General features: G+C 36.9%; 3 protein-coding genes across 8 annotated transcripts in view; 1 reads left to right on the forward strand and 2 right to left on the reverse strand.

Moving 5' to 3' along the window:
* LOC141435103 (ADAMTS-like protein 4) overlaps window positions 1–20,177 on the forward strand; it is a 441,311-nt gene that overhangs the window by 157,516 nt on the left and 263,618 nt on the right. For 2 of the 4 annotated variants that reach the window (XM_074097656.1, XM_074097657.1), the window contains exons 8-17: window positions 10,842–11,025; window positions 11,620–11,780; window positions 11,856–12,398; window positions 12,705–12,971; window positions 13,400–13,541; window positions 13,731–13,906; window positions 14,558–14,753; window positions 15,243–15,320; window positions 15,674–15,788; window positions 16,515–20,118. In XM_074097656.1, the coding sequence (XP_073953757.1) occupies window positions 10,842–11,025; window positions 11,620–11,780; window positions 11,856–12,398; window positions 12,705–12,971; window positions 13,400–13,541; window positions 13,731–13,906; window positions 14,558–14,753; window positions 15,243–15,320; window positions 15,674–15,783 (1,857 nt within the window). In that variant the 3' untranslated portion in view covers window positions 15,784–15,788; window positions 16,515–20,118. Of the gene's footprint in view, window positions 1–10,841; window positions 11,026–11,619; window positions 11,781–11,855; window positions 12,399–12,704; window positions 12,972–13,399; window positions 13,542–13,730; window positions 13,907–14,557; window positions 14,754–15,242; window positions 15,321–15,673; window positions 15,789–16,514; window positions 20,119–20,177 lie in introns of those variants that run through there. The other 2 variants (XR_012452115.1, XM_074097658.1) reach the window with 2 other exon arrangements.
* The window catches only part of LOC141435104 (ADAMTS-like protein 4), a 135,209-nt gene that overhangs the window by 64,215 nt on the left and 50,817 nt on the right, over window positions 1–20,177 (reverse strand). The gene's annotated exons all lie outside the window — the stretch shown is intronic.
* LOC141435110 (uncharacterized) lies at window positions 3,795–8,455 on the reverse strand. Of its 2 annotated transcripts, XM_074097678.1 has the most exons (3): window positions 7,587–8,455; window positions 6,324–7,135; window positions 3,795–4,531 (listed from the first exon to the last, which is right to left on the reverse strand). In XM_074097678.1, exons 1-2 carry the CDS (start codon window positions 7,765–7,767, stop codon window positions 6,339–6,341), a joined length of 978 nt encoding a protein of 325 aa, XP_073953779.1. In that variant the 5' UTR covers window positions 7,768–8,455; the 3' UTR covers window positions 3,795–4,531; window positions 6,324–6,338. The 2 variants fall into 2 exon arrangements, with proteins under 2 accessions (XP_073953779.1, XP_073953778.1); XM_074097677.1 differs by lacking the exon at window positions 3,795–4,531 and having other exon boundaries at window positions 4,538–7,135.

Below are 20,177 nucleotides of genomic sequence, written 5' to 3' on the forward strand. Positions count from 1 at the left end.
CCTATTTACGACTCACTGCGAGTACATATTATTATTTCCTCTCAGAACGAGAGGGCTGGAACCGTATTTCCCACGCGAGCTCAGTGCGGCTTGGGAACTCCAGAAACACCATTGAATTTATCACAATTTGTTTGCATCCCTCACGACGTTTTCCTTCGCCGTAAAGCTCATGGTAAATTTCAAATGTAATTTCACATATAAATTCTGAAAAACTCAGAGGTGCGAGTGTAGGCTTGAACCCACGACCCTCTGCTTGAGAGGCTATAAGTCATACCACTAGGCTACCACGGTTTTGTGTGGGCTTTGTAAGAACGTGTAATGCTTCTGGTTTCTTTAACGTTTCATTTGTTAGAAACAGGTTACGCAGCTTAGTGAAATTAACCTTCGTTAACTGCATGAAGTAATTAATGACAGTGTTCATGCACAACATCTGTTTATTTTTTTGTTTATACAAATATTTTTTATTTTAATTCATATCTACAAGTTACAACATTTTTAAATAAGAATTTATTTTTAAACGCATATTAAACAAATTATTGTAAGTAGTTAGTTCTAGGCATTATGTAGAACAGTTAACACTAGGGAGCAAAATTCTTGCAAACTGGGTGTAATACTACATTACTGGGGTTCACACCAAAGGAAGGAAAATGTTCACCTAAGTACATTTTTTTCTTAAAGATGCTACCTAAGAGGTAAAAAGGGAAGACCATACTATTGGTAAAATGATAACCGCTCATGCTATTAAACAGTCTGCAGTAGTGTTAACTGTAACCGCTAACTCAGTTTATGGCTCGATAAAACACCTAATAAACACATTAACAACACTATTCGAGTATGTAGTCGCACAAAAAAGACCGCGGTTAATTCAATTATGATTCATATCAGATTTTCTGGCGCCAGGTTTTACAGCTTATTGAGTGAGTAACACTACACAAAATTGTGTTAATAATGAGCATGTACAGTCAACCAAATTGTCTCCTGGGCTACCTGAACCTTTGCATCGTACTAATGTTATAAATACAAAATGCGTGTTTTTTTAGATCATGAAAATTCTAAAACAGTTAATAGATTTTTTATATTGGGTACCCGGATCCGGATACGCAGAAAATCAGGTCGTAAATTATATAGAAAAAAGTTTTTGTATTGTTTGTGTTTTTTTTGTGGTGGTGTTTTGTTAATAGAATTTGCTTTACTAACTGTTATTGCATTTTCATCCAAACTAATTCGCTATCTTTGAGATAAATCCGATTGCTAGAAGTGGGTGAAATTCGATTTTTACTATAATAAAATTACCTACAGTCAAACAAGCATTATAAGTTAAATAAAAGTTTATAAAAAAAGGTATTTCTTATCAATCTGCCAGCTTTAAAGCCGCATTGTATTTGTGATAGATATCACTCAACTGCCAAAGTAAAATTATAATGGTAGTTAAAATTAATAAATTGTCTATTCACGGGCATCTCTCGGCGCCTCCTTAATCTCACGGGGTCGTAAAAGGGACATTACAGCCGCTAATGCTCGCCACGCATTAGCATCGCTGAGTGTTACGAAACTGCGTACGGGCCATGTGGACACCATTATAAAAATAGATTTACGGGTTTGCATTGCAATTTGGTTCGTGTGAACGAAGTGGTTTTTTTTATTAATTGAAGCGTGAATCAAATCAAAATCACGCTCGCGCTCTGAGGATTCCGTACCTACTAATTTAAGATTGGTTTTTGTCGTATTTTCATGAGAAACAAGTTTATTTTTTGTGGATCGATGATTCTCGGTATTTGTCATTTCCTTGTGTTTCCTAAACCTTTTCTCCCTAAATATTGCAAACGTTACGTTTACGCCATGCATAATAGTATATTATTAATTAATATATTGTAGCTACCTACTATAGCTGATAGCTGATCTATAAAACGCAATAATTTACGATGATGATCAGAATATGTATGCCTCACTTACGACGTGCTTTTTGTCGTCAAATTAAAAATGAGACGTCTATTTTAACAATTTATCGCTATCTTTGTTGTTCGTTACGCTGGCACCGTATAATTTGTCTATTAGCTACGCATATAAAATCGATGAAATCAAATTATTACACTTATGTTTTACGGTTTATAGTAGCCAGTTAACAAGTTAATACTTATGGCGATGAAATTTTGTACCAACGATGGATAAATCTGCTATATGAATAGGTTTACGATTAAGATTTACACAGTGTGTTAAAAAATTTATAGGTAAGTGTAATTTTTTTAATAATTAACAACATTGAAGTACAATTTTATACTAATGTAAAACCTTTTTTTTGCAAAGTACCTACCTGTCCTACTAATAATTTAACTCCAATGTAAATATTTAATGATATGTAAAAAAATAACGTACATTTTGAAAATATATTTTTCGTAAAATAATACTTCTCTACGTAGCTATTACTTTCGTACCTAATATGTAAACGATCGGATTTTCACGGATCGTTGTTACAATTTCTGTTAAAACTGCCGCTGGGTATCACAGCAAATAACCTCAGCCAATTTGCCTTCGTTGATACCAAGAACTTGCTCCAATTTTCTAGAACAACTAATCACATTCCTGACTTGTTAATTTTGAATAGTCCAAAAACTGTCATTAGCACCATTCTCGTTCCGCGGACCGTACTACAATTAATGCTCACTTCGAAGAAATTATTAAAATTAATACTTCAATCATTTTTATGGCTGTTTCATCTGGGTTACGGTTTTGTATCCTAACATCGTAGACCGGAGATTGAGGCCTTTTAATGACCACTTTGTGCAATAAAAACTGAATGGCAACTAATTGATTTCTATGTTAAACGAACTTCCTTTTCTGTTAATCACCGTTATTTGACACAGCGACGATATTCAAACACTCATGCAAAACTATGCAGCGATACGGAGTGTCGCGCCAAGATTCACAAAATATAAAGTAGTTAAAAAAGTAACTGGAACAGTTTGGATCTCCGGTGACAGGTAGCGCCGTTCCTTCTTTATTCACTTTAGTCTCAAAGCATCACGAACAATAATGCTAAATTAAACGAACTTACCTGAAGTGAAGTTCTATTTCAATTTTACGATCTTCACCATCATGGAACACTATGCAGCGATACGGAGTGTCGCGCCAAGATTCACAACATATAAAGTAGTTAAAAATAACTGGAACAGTTTGGATCTCCGGTGACAGGTAGCGCCGTCCTCTATTCAATTTAGTCTAAAGCATCACGAACAACCCTAAAACAAGGGATGAAACATAAAAAGGGTCAGGGTGGGTTGTTCATGATGGTGAAGATCAAAATTGAAATAGAAACTTCAGGTAATAAACATATTAATTTTCTCATTCAGATGTTTAAAGTAAAGTTGAGAGTGAGAATTCTTTGCCTCTTCTTTAAATTCTATTAATAAACTTAAATAATAAAGTCTTTATTTTAAATTTAATAAAGTTTTGTTTTTCACAAACAAAACAATCATAAGAATTAGATATAATCTAAGAAAAATACTTAAGGTAATCATCACTTATGTACTTAGAGTATCACAAATTAAATTGCTTATATTATTAGTACCCTCTAACACGGGTCTGTTATAGAATTTGGCAAACGCACTAGAATTATGAGACCAACCTGCGCATTTCCTTATGGCATCCACTGTCATACCAGCCCTTAAGGCGGCAGAGGTAGAGGCATGTCTAGTACTATGAGCAGAAAAAATGCTAGTATCTATGCCTGCCTCTTGCATAGTACCTTTAATCCATCTACCTATGGTTTGAGTTGAAGCTTTTTATAAGGTTTCTTGTAAGTAATAATCAGATCATTAATGTCCTTCCTGTTACGTTTTGTCAACTTAATGTAAGAGATAACAGTATGTACAGGACAAATCTCAGTTTTTTGACTATAGTATGATAACTTTAGAATTGGCTGTTCACGACCATGTCTTGAAGTTTTTATTAAATCTAATATATTAATAGTAATGCCTGAATCAGTACAAACAATATTATTTAACTTAATTAGTGATAAGGTTTGAATTCTATGTCCAGTTGTTAAAGCTAAAAGAGTAACTAGTTTCTTTGTGATTCTTTCAATACTTAATAGGTCGTTGGGGAACCAGGACGACAATAGGCTAAGTACGGTGCCTGGGTCCCAAGTAGTACTATATTTAGGCCTCATTGGCCTTGTCCTAAATACTCCTTTGAAAAATCTTTTAATCCTATCGTCCATGCCTATTTTTGGTCCCATAAGCAGTGATAGAGCTGACCTGAAACTATTCAAGGTGCCATAGGAGGCTCCAGAGTTAAAATATACTGTTAAAAAAGTTAAAATAAACGGTACTGAACCTTCATATGGTACAATATTGTGAGTTGAGCAAAATTTCCACCACAACTGCAAGCCTGTATTATATTGCTTTATTGTACTGGGCGCTAACGAAGACAACATAATATTCATTGATGAGTGGGGCACACCTCTTCGTTTCAGCGCCTCGCTGAGAGCAGACCTGCAGCCAGGGTAAGAGTCTGGTATAATGGATGATGATCTCTGAAATGTGAGGATAATAACCTTTTACTTGGTTGAAATATAATTGGAGGTGACTGTAACAAATCAGTAAATAGTGGGAACCAAGGCTGAGTTTTCCAGTAAGGGACAACTAAAATGCCAGTAGCTCTGTCGATTTTGATTTTTTGTACAACTCTTAATACCAAATTAAAAGGCGGGAAGGCGTAAAAGAAGTATTCTGACCATTTAACAGTGAAGGCATCAACTGCTATAGCATCAGGGTCTTTTTTCCAACTAATAAAACTTTTGCATTTACTGTTAGTCCGTGACGCAAAAAGATCAATGTCTGGTTCCCCAAACTCTGCAATTATACTCTGGAATGCATCATCAGACAGTTCCCATTCTATTGTATGTTTCCTTGACTGGAAGTCAGCCTCTATATTCTCCTTTGTATTTATATATGATGCAAATAAGAATATATTCCTAGCCTCACAAAACTGCCATATTTCGCGTGTAATACCATTTAAATGAGGGTACTGAATCCCTCCCATTCTATTAATATATGATACAGCAGTGGTGTTATCAATTCTTATAAGTATATCACAGTTAGATAAGTCCGTGGTTAAACATTTTAGACCAAAGAAAGCTGCCTTCAGTTCTAAAAAATTTATATGACATTTTTGTTCTTCTTTTGTCCATAAACCAGCTGATTTTTTCGTTTCACAGACTGCCCCCCAACCGGAACGTGACGCGTCGGTAAAAATCTCTTTAGCATAGATATATTGTCTAACAGGATTATTAGATAAACTAAGGTTGCTAAGCCACCAATTGAACTCTGAGTGTAGATACTTTGGTATATGCATACGTGCATCATAGTTATCTTTGTTTTGTCTAAGTGCTAAAAACTTTTCCCTTTCTAACAATTTTGTATACAGAGGCCCATATTTTATACCGGGGCAAGCAGAGTTCAGGAGGCCTAAAAGTTGTGAAAATTCTCGGATATTACACTGTTTTTTGTTTTTGAAAGATTTAACAGACTCTGATATAAGGTTTATTTTGGATACAGGTAGGGACATCATCATGTTCTTGGAATCTATTATAAAACCCAAATATTTACAACATTTAGATGGAAGAAGACAGCTTTTCTCTGTATTGATAACAAATCCTAAACTTTCCAATAGTACACAGATTTCACGAATATTCCTGTAACAGGTTTGGAAGTCCTCGCTAAAACAAATTATGTCATCAAGGTAAATTGATACAATTATGTTCTGTTGTCTTAAGTAGGATATCACTGGTTTCAATATTTTTGTAAACACATATGGTGCTGTACAAAGTCCAAATGGAAGAGCATTAAATTGGTAAAGTTTATTTTCAAATTCAAATCTCAAAAATTTTTTACTATTCTCTGAAATTTTAACTGAAAAATATGCCTCTTTTAGATCGATTGTCGCCATAAAACAATCTTTAGTTAGTAGTTTACACACTGTGCGTAAATCTTCTAGTTTAAAATGTTGGACAGTTATGTACTTATTCAATTGTTTTAAATTTAAGATAAATCTATTTTCTCCATTTTGCTTTGGGATAGTAAAAATTGGTGACAGGAACTGATCTTCTTGATAAGAGCATTCGGAAATGGCGTCCATTTTCTTTAATTTAACAATCTCTGTCCTTAGGTTATAAGATTCATTACTTGACCAATGGCGATGGTAATCCAATTTATTTCTAATGGGTATGATACTGCTAAAAGGAATTTCATAACCCAACACCCACGATAAAATGACTTCATCACTTGTAAGCAGTTGCCAATTATGATAATAATATGCTAAACTACCTGCCTGCACCTCCATTAGCGACGACGTTTGGGCTGCTGGGGCCTGGAAGCTGGACGGCGTTGATGCTGCTGCTGGTGGTGTGGCTGGTAAGGCTGGTTTGGCTGGTACTGTTGGTATTGCTGGTTCCGGGGCCCGCCTCTTGCCCTGTTGCTCTTTTGAGGAAACTTCTGAGACGGGCCTTTCCAGTTTAAATTTGTCTTTGGAGGTGGCTTTTTAGCAGGTTGTTTACTTTGTTGAAGTAATGTTCCATTTCTTTCAATTGCCTTGGCTGCTTTTAAGCGTTCGCTTAAATTTTCTCCCAGTAGGTAGGTATCTGTTGGGGCACTAGCAATAGCCTGTTTGACACTGCCTGGTAATGAGCTTAAAGCCAGGTGTTTTCTGACAATATTGTCATAATAATACATATTACACAGAATTTTTGCAGAGTCATTAATCCCTTCTATGAGTTTCAGACTGTTCAGGTTCCCCTTCATTATATCAGTTAATAGAGAACCCAAACATGAAAGAATCTTTCCGATCAGGTTCTGTCTGTACTCAAATTTCTTGTCACGTTTAATCATAGTCTCTGAAAGAGCAGCAACCAACTCTGAATTGAGTTTAGGCGCAATGGCCTTGGGAAAATTGCTTGGTGTTAAATATTTCTCAGTTAATGAGGTCCACTTCTCCTTAAAAATGCCTGTCTTCATGATGTTTTCCCACCTGTCTACAAGTTCTTGTCGGATGCTGTCTCCAATCTTTTCAGATATATTGCCCTCCTCGCCTAAGGCAAGCAGAAACTCCTCTGGCAGTGATTCGTCCGTGGCTTGAATTTCTGTAATGATCACAATTATTCACTTATTGTGTTTCGAATAGGATTATGACTCAAAGGAAGGGATGTACTTGGCCATGGTAACAAAGGCTTTGGGCCAATAATAGTCTCAGTCTGCCCTGTAACGAGTCAGCTCTAAAAATATGAAAATATATGAGACCAATACACCATAAATTAAGATGGTGACCCTCTGAATTTTTCACAGGACTGTGTATGCACTAATGCATTATATTTAACTGGTCATGTCTGGCCTCTAGTATGGAACCAGCTCTAAAAGTTTTAAGACCATTATGCTATATCATGTTTCTGGTTCAAGATAATTTTTATTATAAGTTAATAGTGCTATTTAGACACCTATTAAGACTGTTGAGAAACATAAAAGAAATAGATAAGCATTATAAAAATAGAGGGATTTGGAGGCCTATTGCTAGTTACCATACTCATATTTACACACCTGTCTCCTCAGTGTAGTTGTCTTTGGGTTCTTCGAAGCTAGACTGGCTAGGTCCGGGCTGGTGCTGCACTTCCGAATCTTCAGATAGGTTTTGCTTAAGCCGGTTAAGTTTTCTTTCATATCTTCTGATCTTTTTCCTTTTCGATTCTTCATCATCCGACGAGTTATTTGCCCTCTTCATTTTTTAAAGATAAATCTTATAGGTTTACACACACTTGATTCACTAAGCGAGCATAAAAGAAAGAAGGAACTTCGAGGAAGGAATGATGAGTAGCGTACATAGACAATTAACGTTGAGTGACCGTTATTACCGGGAAAAGGGCGCGAATTTTCGCGGTTTTCTGTTTGTTTGTTTTTTTTTTTTTTTTTTTTTTTTTTTTTGAGAGGTCGATAGATACACAAAAAAAAATGAACAACCAATAATTATGATCATGAACATTAACCCACAATATCAAGATTACTCAGTTTATCAGAATTGTAGAATTGCATCTTAAATATATCATAAGAGTAAGTAACATACCTGATTTGAATCAATATCGATACCTATACAGTAATAACCTCTTACTGATCCGTAGGCGCCGAACGGCTTTGTTGTTATGTTTTATGATACGCGCACATTTTGCTAGGTTTCCGCACTCAATACCTTGTGAAATAAACATAATTAACTACTTAACACTTCCAAAAAACACAAATAAATTGTAACAATTTTGGAAATACGTTGTGACGTTTAGGCACAACAACCATAAAGTGAATAGAGGACGGCGCTACCTGTCACCGGAGATCCAAACTGTTCCAGTTACTTTTTTAACTACTTTATATGTTGTGAATCTTGGCGCGACACTCCGTATCGCTGCATAGTGTTCCATGATGGTGAAAGAGTAAAATTGATTTCTATGTTGTTGTGTTAGCACTTCCTTTTCTTGTTAATCACCGTTATTTGACGACAGCGACGATATTGTGTTAAACACTTCGTTTATGCATAAAACTTTTTTTTGCTACTATATACAGTAAAATTAACAGATGACAACGAAACTTTAAAAAAAAAACTAAAATAAGAACCAACTACTTTTATTGTTTTATCAACATCCCTTCTTTCTAATAAGAAGAAACCTTTCATACTTCTTTACGTTTCCATTTTTCTATGAAACTCAAATAGCTCCTATTTTTATTTTATATGTAAACGTATAATATACCTACCTATGGCATGAGAAAGTTGCGCTTTAAATTAATTTCTGGTCATAATCGTGTCGTGTTATGATTTTTGATTTTATGATATGCCTAGGAATTTCGTGATCTGGCGGATTTTACGATCGGCGGCCGACATATATAACTTATAATTTTTCCAATTGTCTCATCCTTCTTATTAAAACTCTACAAGCAATGTAGGTATGTATATAATCTTATTGCAGCTGCATTTAATCTGATGTTCAGCTCAAGTTGAATTCCGATATTTCTATGGTTTATAAAGATAATAATTATGCTCGATGACTCAGATATTTACAAGGTAAAGTTCGAGCGGGAGCAATGACTGCTTTGTCTCGGCTGACAGATAAATTACGCGATTATCTTCTTGAAATAATAAAGTGCGGTATTTACAATCGGATGGTCCGTATTTCACCATCCAACCGCTCGTCAAGTTTATATACCTATGGAGAGTACTTTGGGTACGGTTTATTACTGATTTGGATTTGAATTTCACCTAAGGGCGTTTTCAGACTAGCGTTTTTTCTGCGCATATACGGTCGTTTTTGGCATACGCGCTTACGCGCTCTAGATTAAACCAAACGCGCGTATTCCTTCGTGTTAACGCTCGGAAAAAACAAAACCGCACCCGTACATGCGCTTCCAAAAAACGAGCTTATACAAGCTAATAAAAAAGCTAGTCTGAAACCGCCCTACGACGCTTCGTTTGTATTTATTTGGTTTTGGTATTTGTCTTTTTGAATATAATATATTAATTATTTTTTGCTTTTATATATATACGTTACACAAATACGTAAGTGCAGTTGCCGTTCTGAAGTGATACGAACATAAATTTCTTCGATTATTTTTTATTAACATAGATATAGAAGAATACGAAGATAGGAGAAGATTAGCTGTATTTTAATCCTTCGACCATTACGAGTCTTGCGCGCACTATACTTCCGATATAATGAATATCCTTTTAAAATCGAAGTTAACGGTTCGCTAATACCACCCAGGAAGACAGCTATTTTATAAGTACCTAATGTTTAATAACTTCTCTGCAAGATCTTTAAATGCTCTTTTAAGTAGATGCACATTGAATCCAGCATTCCTTTCTGAAATTATACGCTTGTCGACCGCCTAGGTCTAGCGCATGCGTGAAATGTACTGACAACTTAATCCACGGTTTGCGCGAAGGAACATGTATTATCTGTGATATGTTATTTGCTATAATTTTTTTAACGAAAGGGACTAGCAATTAACCTCTACCTATCTATTGGAAAGTGCAAATGATGCCAAAGTTCTCATTGGTTCAGTTAAAACCTCTAGTCTAGCCAAGTTCTACCCTTGAGCTTACCAACACAACATACAACACAGATGATACAACATAGATATGTTGTATTTGTCCGGAACTACGGACGATGAATGCAACTTTTATTTTCTAGCTGTTTGCTTTAGGAAGGATGCAGTGAACCGATTCGTGCAGGTCAATGGATTAATGGTCATTTTTTTTATTATGTTTAATATTGGCTTTGGCTGTTTGAGGTTCTGTGAAAGGTGGTGGTTTATATGCAAATATTCCGAGATACGTGTTGTGTGGTTGTGAGAAGGCGCTGTAGTTGGCGTTTTTCTGGCTAAAACTAAGCTTTTTTACCTACACAAAGTACTTTGTTAACCGACTTCAAAAAAGGAGGAGGTTATCAATTCGGTTGTATTTTTTTAAGCTCTATATTCGAGTGCACATGTCAGGTTTCGTCTGAATAAAGTGTAACATCGCTCTTCTACTCAGTCGATATTCAGCCCAACTACTATAACCCTTAATAACGCGATTAAAACGCTACTATAACGCCATTAAACGGCAATGTGAACTTAAAGCTGAATAATTTGTGCCCATTTAAGAGTTATAGTTTCTGAACAGCCGGCTATTCAGCAACTATACATCACTGTTATTCAGCTTTAAGTGTAAATGAAATCCATTATCCGGCTGTTATGCAACCCACTTGTGCTACTTGGGACGTTATACCCATCCCGTTTACATTATATTATGTAATATTGTTCTTTTATTTACAGGTCGTGGGCAGAGAAGGAGTCTTGGCCTCAACGACGACGAGAGAAGTGCGATGTGGCCGAAGACTGGTGTCTGGGTTGTTCTCCCGACCAAGGCTACCACTCGGCTACTCCTACGTAGCAACAGTACCGCGCGGCGCCTGCCGTCTCAACATCTCAGAAATAGTCTCCAGCGACAACTACATAGGTAAGCAATAAAACATAATAATCGTAAATAAACTGCAGCTATAAAATCGCTAAATGAAAAAGGACAAAATTATTAGACACTATCGATTTTTTATTCGCATCGATCAAACATTTATTACAAAATAGTAGGTCACAAGGAGAGATCTTAATCGAGAGATGTAGTGTTCGACGGTGCAAAGATCGATGTCGAATCGATTAATTGAAATTGCACACGCGCACCGCCACCGCAGTCTTCAATAGACGCGCCTACGCTGCAAATTGTGAGATAAATGGAAGTCGCCTTCACAATTGGCGGTTAATTATTTGCATGACGCAGCCCGTTACAACGTTGCATTGGGGCAATTCGTTAAATGACTCCAGCGCTTTATTTTAGTTTTTATCTGGGTTATATTCTTTTTTTAAATACCAAAACCCTTAGTCGAGGTGATCATTGATGAATTCGACTAGCAACTTCTTTAGTCCATCAAACATTTTAAATTTTATAAGTAGATGCACTACTAACATTATTGGGAAAAAGTTTTTATTACTCGTAAGTATACTTGCACCAGACGAGAGGTTAATGGTTAAGGTTAATGTTTTTGTTTGTTGTCATCAGCACTAAAGGTTACCAATGGTTCATACATAATGAACGGCGAGTTTGCCGTGAGCGCGCCTGGCACGTACGAGGCTGCGGGCGCGAGGTTCATGTACTCGCGCGCAGCAGGACTCGATGCCGTCTTCGCTCATGGCCCACTTCATCATCCTATCGACATAATGGTAACACTTCATCCAACTTACCTAGACTAAATTTATTTCCAGACAAAGAAACTCAAAGTAACTTTATACTTTCAGATTCTGTACACTCAACCGAGTCCCAACATAAAGTACGAATACTTAACAGACTCAGAAGATGAGACCAGTAACGATATACCCACAGTCAACCCTCCGCCACAACATCACCAAGCAACCAGGCATCATAGGCATCACAGTGCCGAATCACACACGAGAGCTCTAGAATATCCTTCTGAGCCATCACTGTCTCGGCCTATGAACCATAACCAGAATACTTTCGACAACCGCGCTGACGCAAATACAGGAGGTGAAAGAAAATTCACCTGGAAGGTTCTTTCGTTCAATCAGTGTACACGAACTTGTGGTGGAGGTCTCCAAATTGGAAAGTTTAGATGTGTTGAGATTGATGGGAAGAATGATAGGGAGGTTTCAGCTGTGCATTGTTCTGGAAATCCGCCACCGTCGCGTCGTCGACGATGTGGGATGAATCCTTGTCCTCCGAGATGGAGAGCGGCTCCTTGGGGAACTTGTCCCGTTTGCGGGCCAGCTTACAGGACGAGGATTGTGGGATGCGTTCAGGATCATGCACGAGGAATTACAAAGGTAAGATTTTGTAAGCTGAGATATAAAGATACAAACATGACAATTGTCAAAAATTTGGCTGTAAGGAAAATATTATTATTGTTACTGAAATTATCAGGCAGGCACTTGGAAGCAACTGATAGGTGCCTATATCTAGCTATTCCTTGGTCAGGTATTCTTTTGTAAATGTATGTTTCTTGCTATTGTTCCTAAAAGAGACTTAGCTAAAGGGCTAGCACCTAGTAATAACTGGGAGTCACACCAGTTACCTGCTTTAAAAATATTTTTTTACAGATGTACTACATAAAATTATCAATGTTTTTACAGATAAGTGATCAGAAATGCCCTCTGCCCATGCCACCGAGCAGCGAACTCTGTGATATTCCCAATTGCGATGGAACTGTTACCACAGAAGCACCTCGTCCTGACACGAGGCGGCAAGTGAGGCCGAGAGACAGAACAGACACGTTCCGGGATGGACCGGTGATATCTCTCGCTCGAAATGTAACAGACAATGAAATTGGACCGACCCTGAGTCAGCAGTCCTTCAGTCATACTGGTGCTGGTGGATGGTTATATACTGAATGGTCTGAGGTAGGTATGCGACTAAATCTTCCTTATTGTGTAATTTGAAAACACCCTTCTATATTGTGGCTAAATAGTGCAGCTCATTAGTCATCGTATCATTTAAAAGTTTTGAAGGTATCTTTTGCAAGTTACCGACAGTGTTGATGCTTGCATTTTATTTGATCCATAATTCAGATCGGTAGGAGATACATTTATTATCAAAGTATCACATTGATGTAACATCAAAGGAGTTATTAGTGTTATGGTCATTTTGTGAAGAGATCCTGTTTTTCTTTGATTTTCTGGTACAAAACATAACGAAGAAAAGAGATCTCAGATGCTTTTGTACTTTAGGCAACTATAACATTTACTTCAATTGTTTGACTGGTCTTCTTTTACGTAGGTATCCTTTTACAATCATTGTTCTTCTTTATTTATTTGTATGTCTGGTCCAGTGCGTAGGTTGGTGCGTAGGAGGCGGAGTCCAGTCCAGAGGAGTCCGTTGTGCAGATCCGTCTGGTTGTGCTGCTCATCGTGCTCCAACTTCATCACAAAGTTGTGCATTGAGGAAACAATGCGATGCTCAGTGGTTTACTGGTACGTATTTAATTTGTCCTAAGGTCGTACCTATGCTTCAAATGTGAAATTTTGGGTCAGCAAATTTAAGTGTTTCGTGCCTCAAGAGAGAGAGAAACATTTTATTTACATAGTATAGTACCACCGAATAGTAATTAGTCTTTAGTCTCCGACAGTCTTACCATAGTTGCTTTTGCATTATTTTTCCAGGCGACTGGTCGTCGTGCTCAGCATCATGTAGTGGACGTCAGGTGCGTGGTGTCATCTGCATCGGTGGCAACGGGCGGCGACTGAGAGATGGCTCATGTCGTGCCCCCAAGCCAGAAGCCGAGCGGGCCTGTGGGGGCACCTGCGCGCCTAGCTGGTATCTTAGTGATTGGAGTGAGGTTAGTGAAGAAATGGTTGGGACTCAGTAATGTTATCTACGTATGTCAATAGAGCTATATAAATAGCTTTAAATGCCATGAAACCGTGGTAGTTTGATCTAGTGGTTTGAATTTATGTCCTCTTAAGCCTCTGTTTCCCTCTGGTCGTTCGAGCACAGTGGACATCTTTCCTTTAGCTACACTACAAATTTAGGTCCCCAAAAACTAAAAAAAAACTCATGACTTGGAACCAAACGATCCATTTTTGCATTTTTATAAGATTAATTTTATGTTTTACGTAAACAAACTTTCTCTTTATCGCTTTGTTACAAGCATAATATACACCTTGCCTTGTTTGTTGTTGTGGTTTTTGTTGGGCCAAACCTTGCAAGTTTATTTTCACCCACTTCCAATGGTCGAAGTGACTTGAATTTGGTAGTACACATATGTAAATTGGATGACATTGTAAGTACAGTCAACAAAAAGTACAGTGGGCAAACAAATCTTGTAGTAATTTTTTTTTTAACAGACACTTATTTTTGAGCTCTATTGTGGCTCTAAAATTAATCAAAATTAAATTCATTAACTAAATTAATTTAGTACCATGTATGGCGTCAGAAACACCGCAATACAGAAATCTAAAAAAAAACTATTAAAATTGTCAATCTCCAGTGCCAAGGCCCGTGCGAGGCTGGCGTTCAAACCCGGACAGTGTGGTGCGCGCGCGGCGGCGTAGAAGGCGCAGAGGGCGCCGCGCGCGACGCCGAGTGCCACAGCACCAGGCCGCTGGCTCGGCGGACTTGCGTGCCTGCGCGCTGCTCCACCAGCTGGCCTCAAGCTAACAGGCCGGCTGCTGTCCCGCCTGCAGGTTAGTTTAAAACTATTCAATCAACTCCACCTCACCTCTGTATAGTCGTTCATAAACTTGTGAGCAAACTTTTGATCAAAAATATCTCAACACGACTCTATTGTTAACGGCGTAGAAGCGTGTTCAGATATTTAAAATATGAAATGAAGTTCTGCCAAATAAACTATATATTAAATAATATTTCCAGAAATTAAAAATCGGTGATTAAAAAATACCCGTTTTAATCATTCGAGGTAATGAATATTCGATGAAATGAAAAAATAGGAAACATTGACTTTTAACTGTTTTAAGTTTGTCGACATTTCAAGGGTAAACCGTGATTGACAATAAGGCTCAGAAATGTGATAAAGTTGATCGAAATGAAATTAGTTATCAGCTATTTGTTGCAATTTTTGACGCTAGATGTAGCATGAATTCACTATAATGTCTCATTTCTATAACCCAGAAAATTCATTAATGAAAAGTAAAAATTGAAAATGATGTCTTTAGTTTCAGACCCACAACAGCGAGTGACGAGACACCAAAGCCCGAACCCACAAAATCCTAAAAATAGACAGTATAATAATGGTAATTTAAACTTACAATAATTCATAATTTTACTAGCGCTAAAAATAACTTACTAATTAATATACGATTAAAATCTTCATCTTTCTGAAAGATCGAAACTAGGTGGACCATTTCCGGATTTAAAAGACGTGAAATGAGACTTGTTAATTGTGCTACTACTTACTACATACAGGCTTCTCAATAATCTATACTTAGACAAAAATATATTTTCTCCCTTTAATTTATGTTGTAATCGGTAAAATGCTAAGGCAAAATGTAAGGTAAAATGTAAAGGCGGCATTTGTGATGAGTTAAGAACCCCTTGTTTTATCAAATCTCTGCGAGACTTCAGTACCTATGTCTATTTATTGCAGGGCAATGTGCTGACAAGCTCAGCAACTGTGTATTGGCTGTTCAGGCCCGGCTCTGCCACTACCCGTACTACGCTGACTACTGCTGCCACTCGTGCCATGGAGGACGGTAGACTGTGTACGTATCACTTACGCTGTAATATAGACAATAGTTACGTTGTTATTCGAAGGATTGTTAGATACATACCTAATTATTATAAGGACATAAGGCACGGAGAACATACAGCCGTTAAGGCCCAAAAGTTCTTGATTGGAGGTTCACGGTGGATGCATACCGCTTCCAACCGATGCAACTGGAGGTCTATGGTGAGGTTTATCTCAAACAGTGAACGTCCGACGGCTGACATGATGATAATAATATATACTCAATTAAGAATATTATAAATGCGAAAGTGTGTGTGTTTGTATGTTTGTTCGTTTTCCACGTCGAAACAGAGCGACGGATTGACATGATGTTTTGCACAGAGATAGTATATTATTATGGGCCAGAGAGTGACATAGGCTACTTTTTATCCTGGAAAAATGCACAGTTCCCGAGGGAACAGCGTGCGATAACCGAATTCCACGCGGGCGAAGCCGCGGGCAAAAGCTAGTATAATATATAATGATACCTAATTAAGAGTATACCTACTTGTGGACCTCATTAGGATGAAATAAATGATATATATTTTATTTATTCGTATGAATTGTTAACGTAATAGCAACTTTGTTGATTAATGTACCTAATGTTGTTTTTTCTCTAATTTAGCAAAGTACAAATGTATTGTGACCATGATGATGACTATTAAGACTACTCCGTTTCCTTTTCAAATGACATGGCAATAAATATATATTTTTGTTGCAGGTAACGTGAACAAAAGTCTCAGGCGCTATGACACAGTATTGTGATAAATTAATAGACGCTAAGTGAGAAAACGTAATATATAACATACTGTTTTGCAATACTAGCCTTTTGCGTGCACTAATCTCACCAAAACCAAATTGCAATGAAATAATGGCTTACATCCTGACGACATTTCTATAGGTACTACAGTACTTTAATTAAAGTACAAAACTTTGTTGTAAATAGCATTATCGCACGGGCTCTAATAATTAATAATGGCATTTCATTTAACCGACTGTCTGTTAATCCTGTAAGTATTATTAAGATTAAATTTAAACCATTATTCGCTGTTATATCAAGCGCTGAGCTCCAATTGGCGATTTTTGATTTTTCCTTGCACACAAATGCTCTGATTATACTTTACAATATTCACAATGAACGCCTATATTTAAATTCAATCCTCAACAGTCTAATTGCTCGATAGTAGGTACACTATTCGAAAATGTGGAAATTCAATCAGAATTCATCATAAAATATTAAAGATTTTCACTATGTGACATCTCCGTCAATGTGGCTCGACAATAAGCGAAAAACTTAAATAAATGACATATTGTACGTAAAGCTTGACTAAATTTTAAAAAAATAATACAAAAAGATACAAAAAGATTCCAAAAAAAAACAATTTTAGTAAATCTTACAATAAACCGCCTGAGTCCAATGGAGAGCTAAATCTTACAATAAACCGTCTTGAGTCCAATGCAGAGCTAAATCTTACAATAAACCGCCTGAGTCCAACGGGGAGTTAAATCTTAAGCCGCAACTGTAGAACCACTTTTCAATTGATTTCAGTCAATTGACTTTGCTACCTACTAAAAATTAAATTTTACAATTAACTGATAATTAGTTCCTGGGTTTTATTTGCGGTGTTATGTAAAGCTGTATAGGATTATTGGTTTGATTTCCAATTACATATTACTAGAAGTCTCTGAGCGTATCACTATGTATTTAACTTACTTACTGATTCGACACAGCATACGACCTCTTCTCTGGGTAACACTGAGGTGTCCAAATGATTGACACCCTGGGCTGTCTTAGACGTGTGTATAATTCTAATGAGTAGGGTTCGCAATGTGAATCTGTTAAAAGGTACTATACTAAGAAGGTACTACTTCAACCGATGCCAATGTGCCAGACTTTGATTCTACTCACTGTCAAAAAATCAAATCGAAATATTTCAGTGATTGATCAACTTAGTTTGACTGAATACTCGTGGAAATGTTTTTAATTCTAGCTTACAAATATTTTCATACATTGGTTGGTGTTTATCCAGTGGAGTGTAAAATATGTACTTATCTAACTCTTCAAAACTATGTACCACAGATGCTTGTTCGAATAGATACATATTTCTTCACTTGACACTGTCACTAGGTACATCTTAAATCATCGATTTCGATAAAAACCTTTACAGGGGCGTTCAGTTGAGCTAACAAAACATTGTGATGAAATATTCCGAAATTTCAATAAAAATGGTGCCATATTTACTGAGTCGTCGTAGTTTCTTATATATACGAGTACCGACCATTTGTCAAGTGATACATCATTCTGATGACGTGAAGTTGCAACATTACATATACATTGGACATAGGTATTCGCTACACATCATAAAATATTATTGATAAATATTATTGTAACGTTTACCTACCATCATTGCGTTGGTTGAGGCATTAAAGACTTTAAGGGTAAGTTTCATATTATGAAGTGTGCATCTTAAGTAATCTTTAATTTAGTAACAAGCAGCGTTTAAATCAGTACAAGGTACAGTCGTTCAGAAGAAAAATTAGACTTATGATTAAATTGACGAATATATTTTTTTAACCGTACAACCAATATTGAGAAGTTGGTAAAGAATACCTCATGATGACAGTTTAGATCATGTTGTCCCTTTACAGACTTATCCATGTCAATTTGAATAATGTTCATGCATAGCTGTCATAAGTATATAGCAGTCTCTTTCCAACCTTAGCGTAAGACGACACGACTGCATTTTTGTGGCGGCAGCCCGTGAAAATAAATTCGGCTAACGAATTGTACGCGATGATTGTTTAATTCTGATACACATTCACATCCAAGTGTGCGTAGAAGGACGGATTAAGTATTAAGTAGTAGTAGTGTCGTGATCTCCAATGTTTAGTTGAAGTCGATCTGTGGGGGAAGGAATATTTAACATAATAAATGCACTTCGATTATATACGTGTTTGGCACCTTACTTGCTTGTATAACCATGAGATTGTATGAGTAATGTAAAAAGTTTTAAAATTAAGTAGTTGTGTAAGGTTTTTACGTTTTTATGAACATTGATTAGCTTACTTTCGATATTGAGAAGCTATGACACTTTCAAGTACATACTCCCTACAAGTACTTAATACATGCAGCGAAAACTTTATTAGGGATCCTACTAAAGGCACTTTATTACATGTAGAAACAACTAAAATTAATGCAATAAGTTCATTTTGTAAATTAATTAGGTACAGCTTGCATTAATATCACGACATCAAAGTTATTTTGTAATAAGGTTTGAATTTTATACAGCCTTTTGCTAAGATATTTTTGAAGTGTTAACAAATGAATATTCGACTGTAGGTAGGTAGGGGGTGCGAGGAGGGGGCAAAGACGATTGTTGATAAACATATCGTTCCTCCCAGACTTCGGCTTGTATAGGAACCATCGAACCATTTGTTTCTCGACTCATTTTATAATATTCTCTAGGATTTTTCTTGTCGGGCCACCATGTCACTGTGACATTTTCTGTGAAAAAATTGCACAGTGGGTCACGTCACGACCCGGTTGGTTTGATGATTGTCTTTTTAGAAACTGTCGAATATTCTTTTTAGTTTAAGTACATTTTGGCATTGTACTCAAAACATTGTTCTTCACGATGTCAATCTTAGGCTATGATAAAGTAAGTAAAACAAAACTAAAGTATTTTTTGTATTTGTAATGGACACTAAAGCTGAGTTGCACCAAGTTACTTTAAATATATCCAAAGTCAAACCAGCCGTCGAATCAAAGGGCGTTGGCAGCTAATTTGACATTGATTGTTATTATAGTACAACTGTACCATAAATGCGATGTAGAGCTAAGTTGTACAACGGTGTACCTACGCAATGAGCTTTTTTGAAGGCGCGAAAAGCCAAAACAATGCAATACGTTTGTGCGTGTAAAATCTTGGGCAGCCATTGGTCACACGTTCGTGCGCCATTTTGTTCGGCGTCGCGCCACACGTCACCGTATCAGTCCGTTTACCTGACATTGCATATTCTACTTTGCATCAAATTCAGTTAGGTCTTTAATGCATTGGTGCTTACCACTACGCTGGTTTAGCTCGGCGTTTGTCAACATTCGTTTGCGAAGACGAAGATTGCCGATGTAACTTATATTTGTGGGCCATGTGTAACTTGGTGTAACACACACTAAGGCCGCTTCTAAGCTAAGTTAGAGCGTTAGCAGTGCGACGGCAGCGTGGTATGTCTTTGACGTTTTTAACAGTACGGTAAGTGTACGACCTAGTATTTTTCGACAAATGGACGACTTGATAATTGAAACCCTCATGGCAATCACAATGAGGTTTTGATTACATTACAGGTCGTACTTTAATCGCACCTGTTTTAAGACCAGCCGCGCTGC

Source organism: Choristoneura fumiferana, chromosome 14, assembly GCF_025370935.1.
Source record: "Choristoneura fumiferana chromosome 14, NRCan_CFum_1, whole genome shotgun sequence".
Classification (NCBI taxonomy): Eukaryota; Metazoa; Arthropoda; class Insecta; order Lepidoptera; family Tortricidae; genus Choristoneura; species Choristoneura fumiferana.

Coding starts and splice junctions, on each gene's coding strand:
- LOC141435110 (XM_074097678.1), bottom strand. CDS start 7,767: ATGAAGAGGGCAAATAACTCGTCGGATGATGAAGAATCGAAAAGGAAA. Junction 7,136..7,586: donor CAACTACACTGAGGAGACAG/GTGTGTAAATAT, acceptor TGATCATTACAG/AAATTCAAGCCACGGACGAA.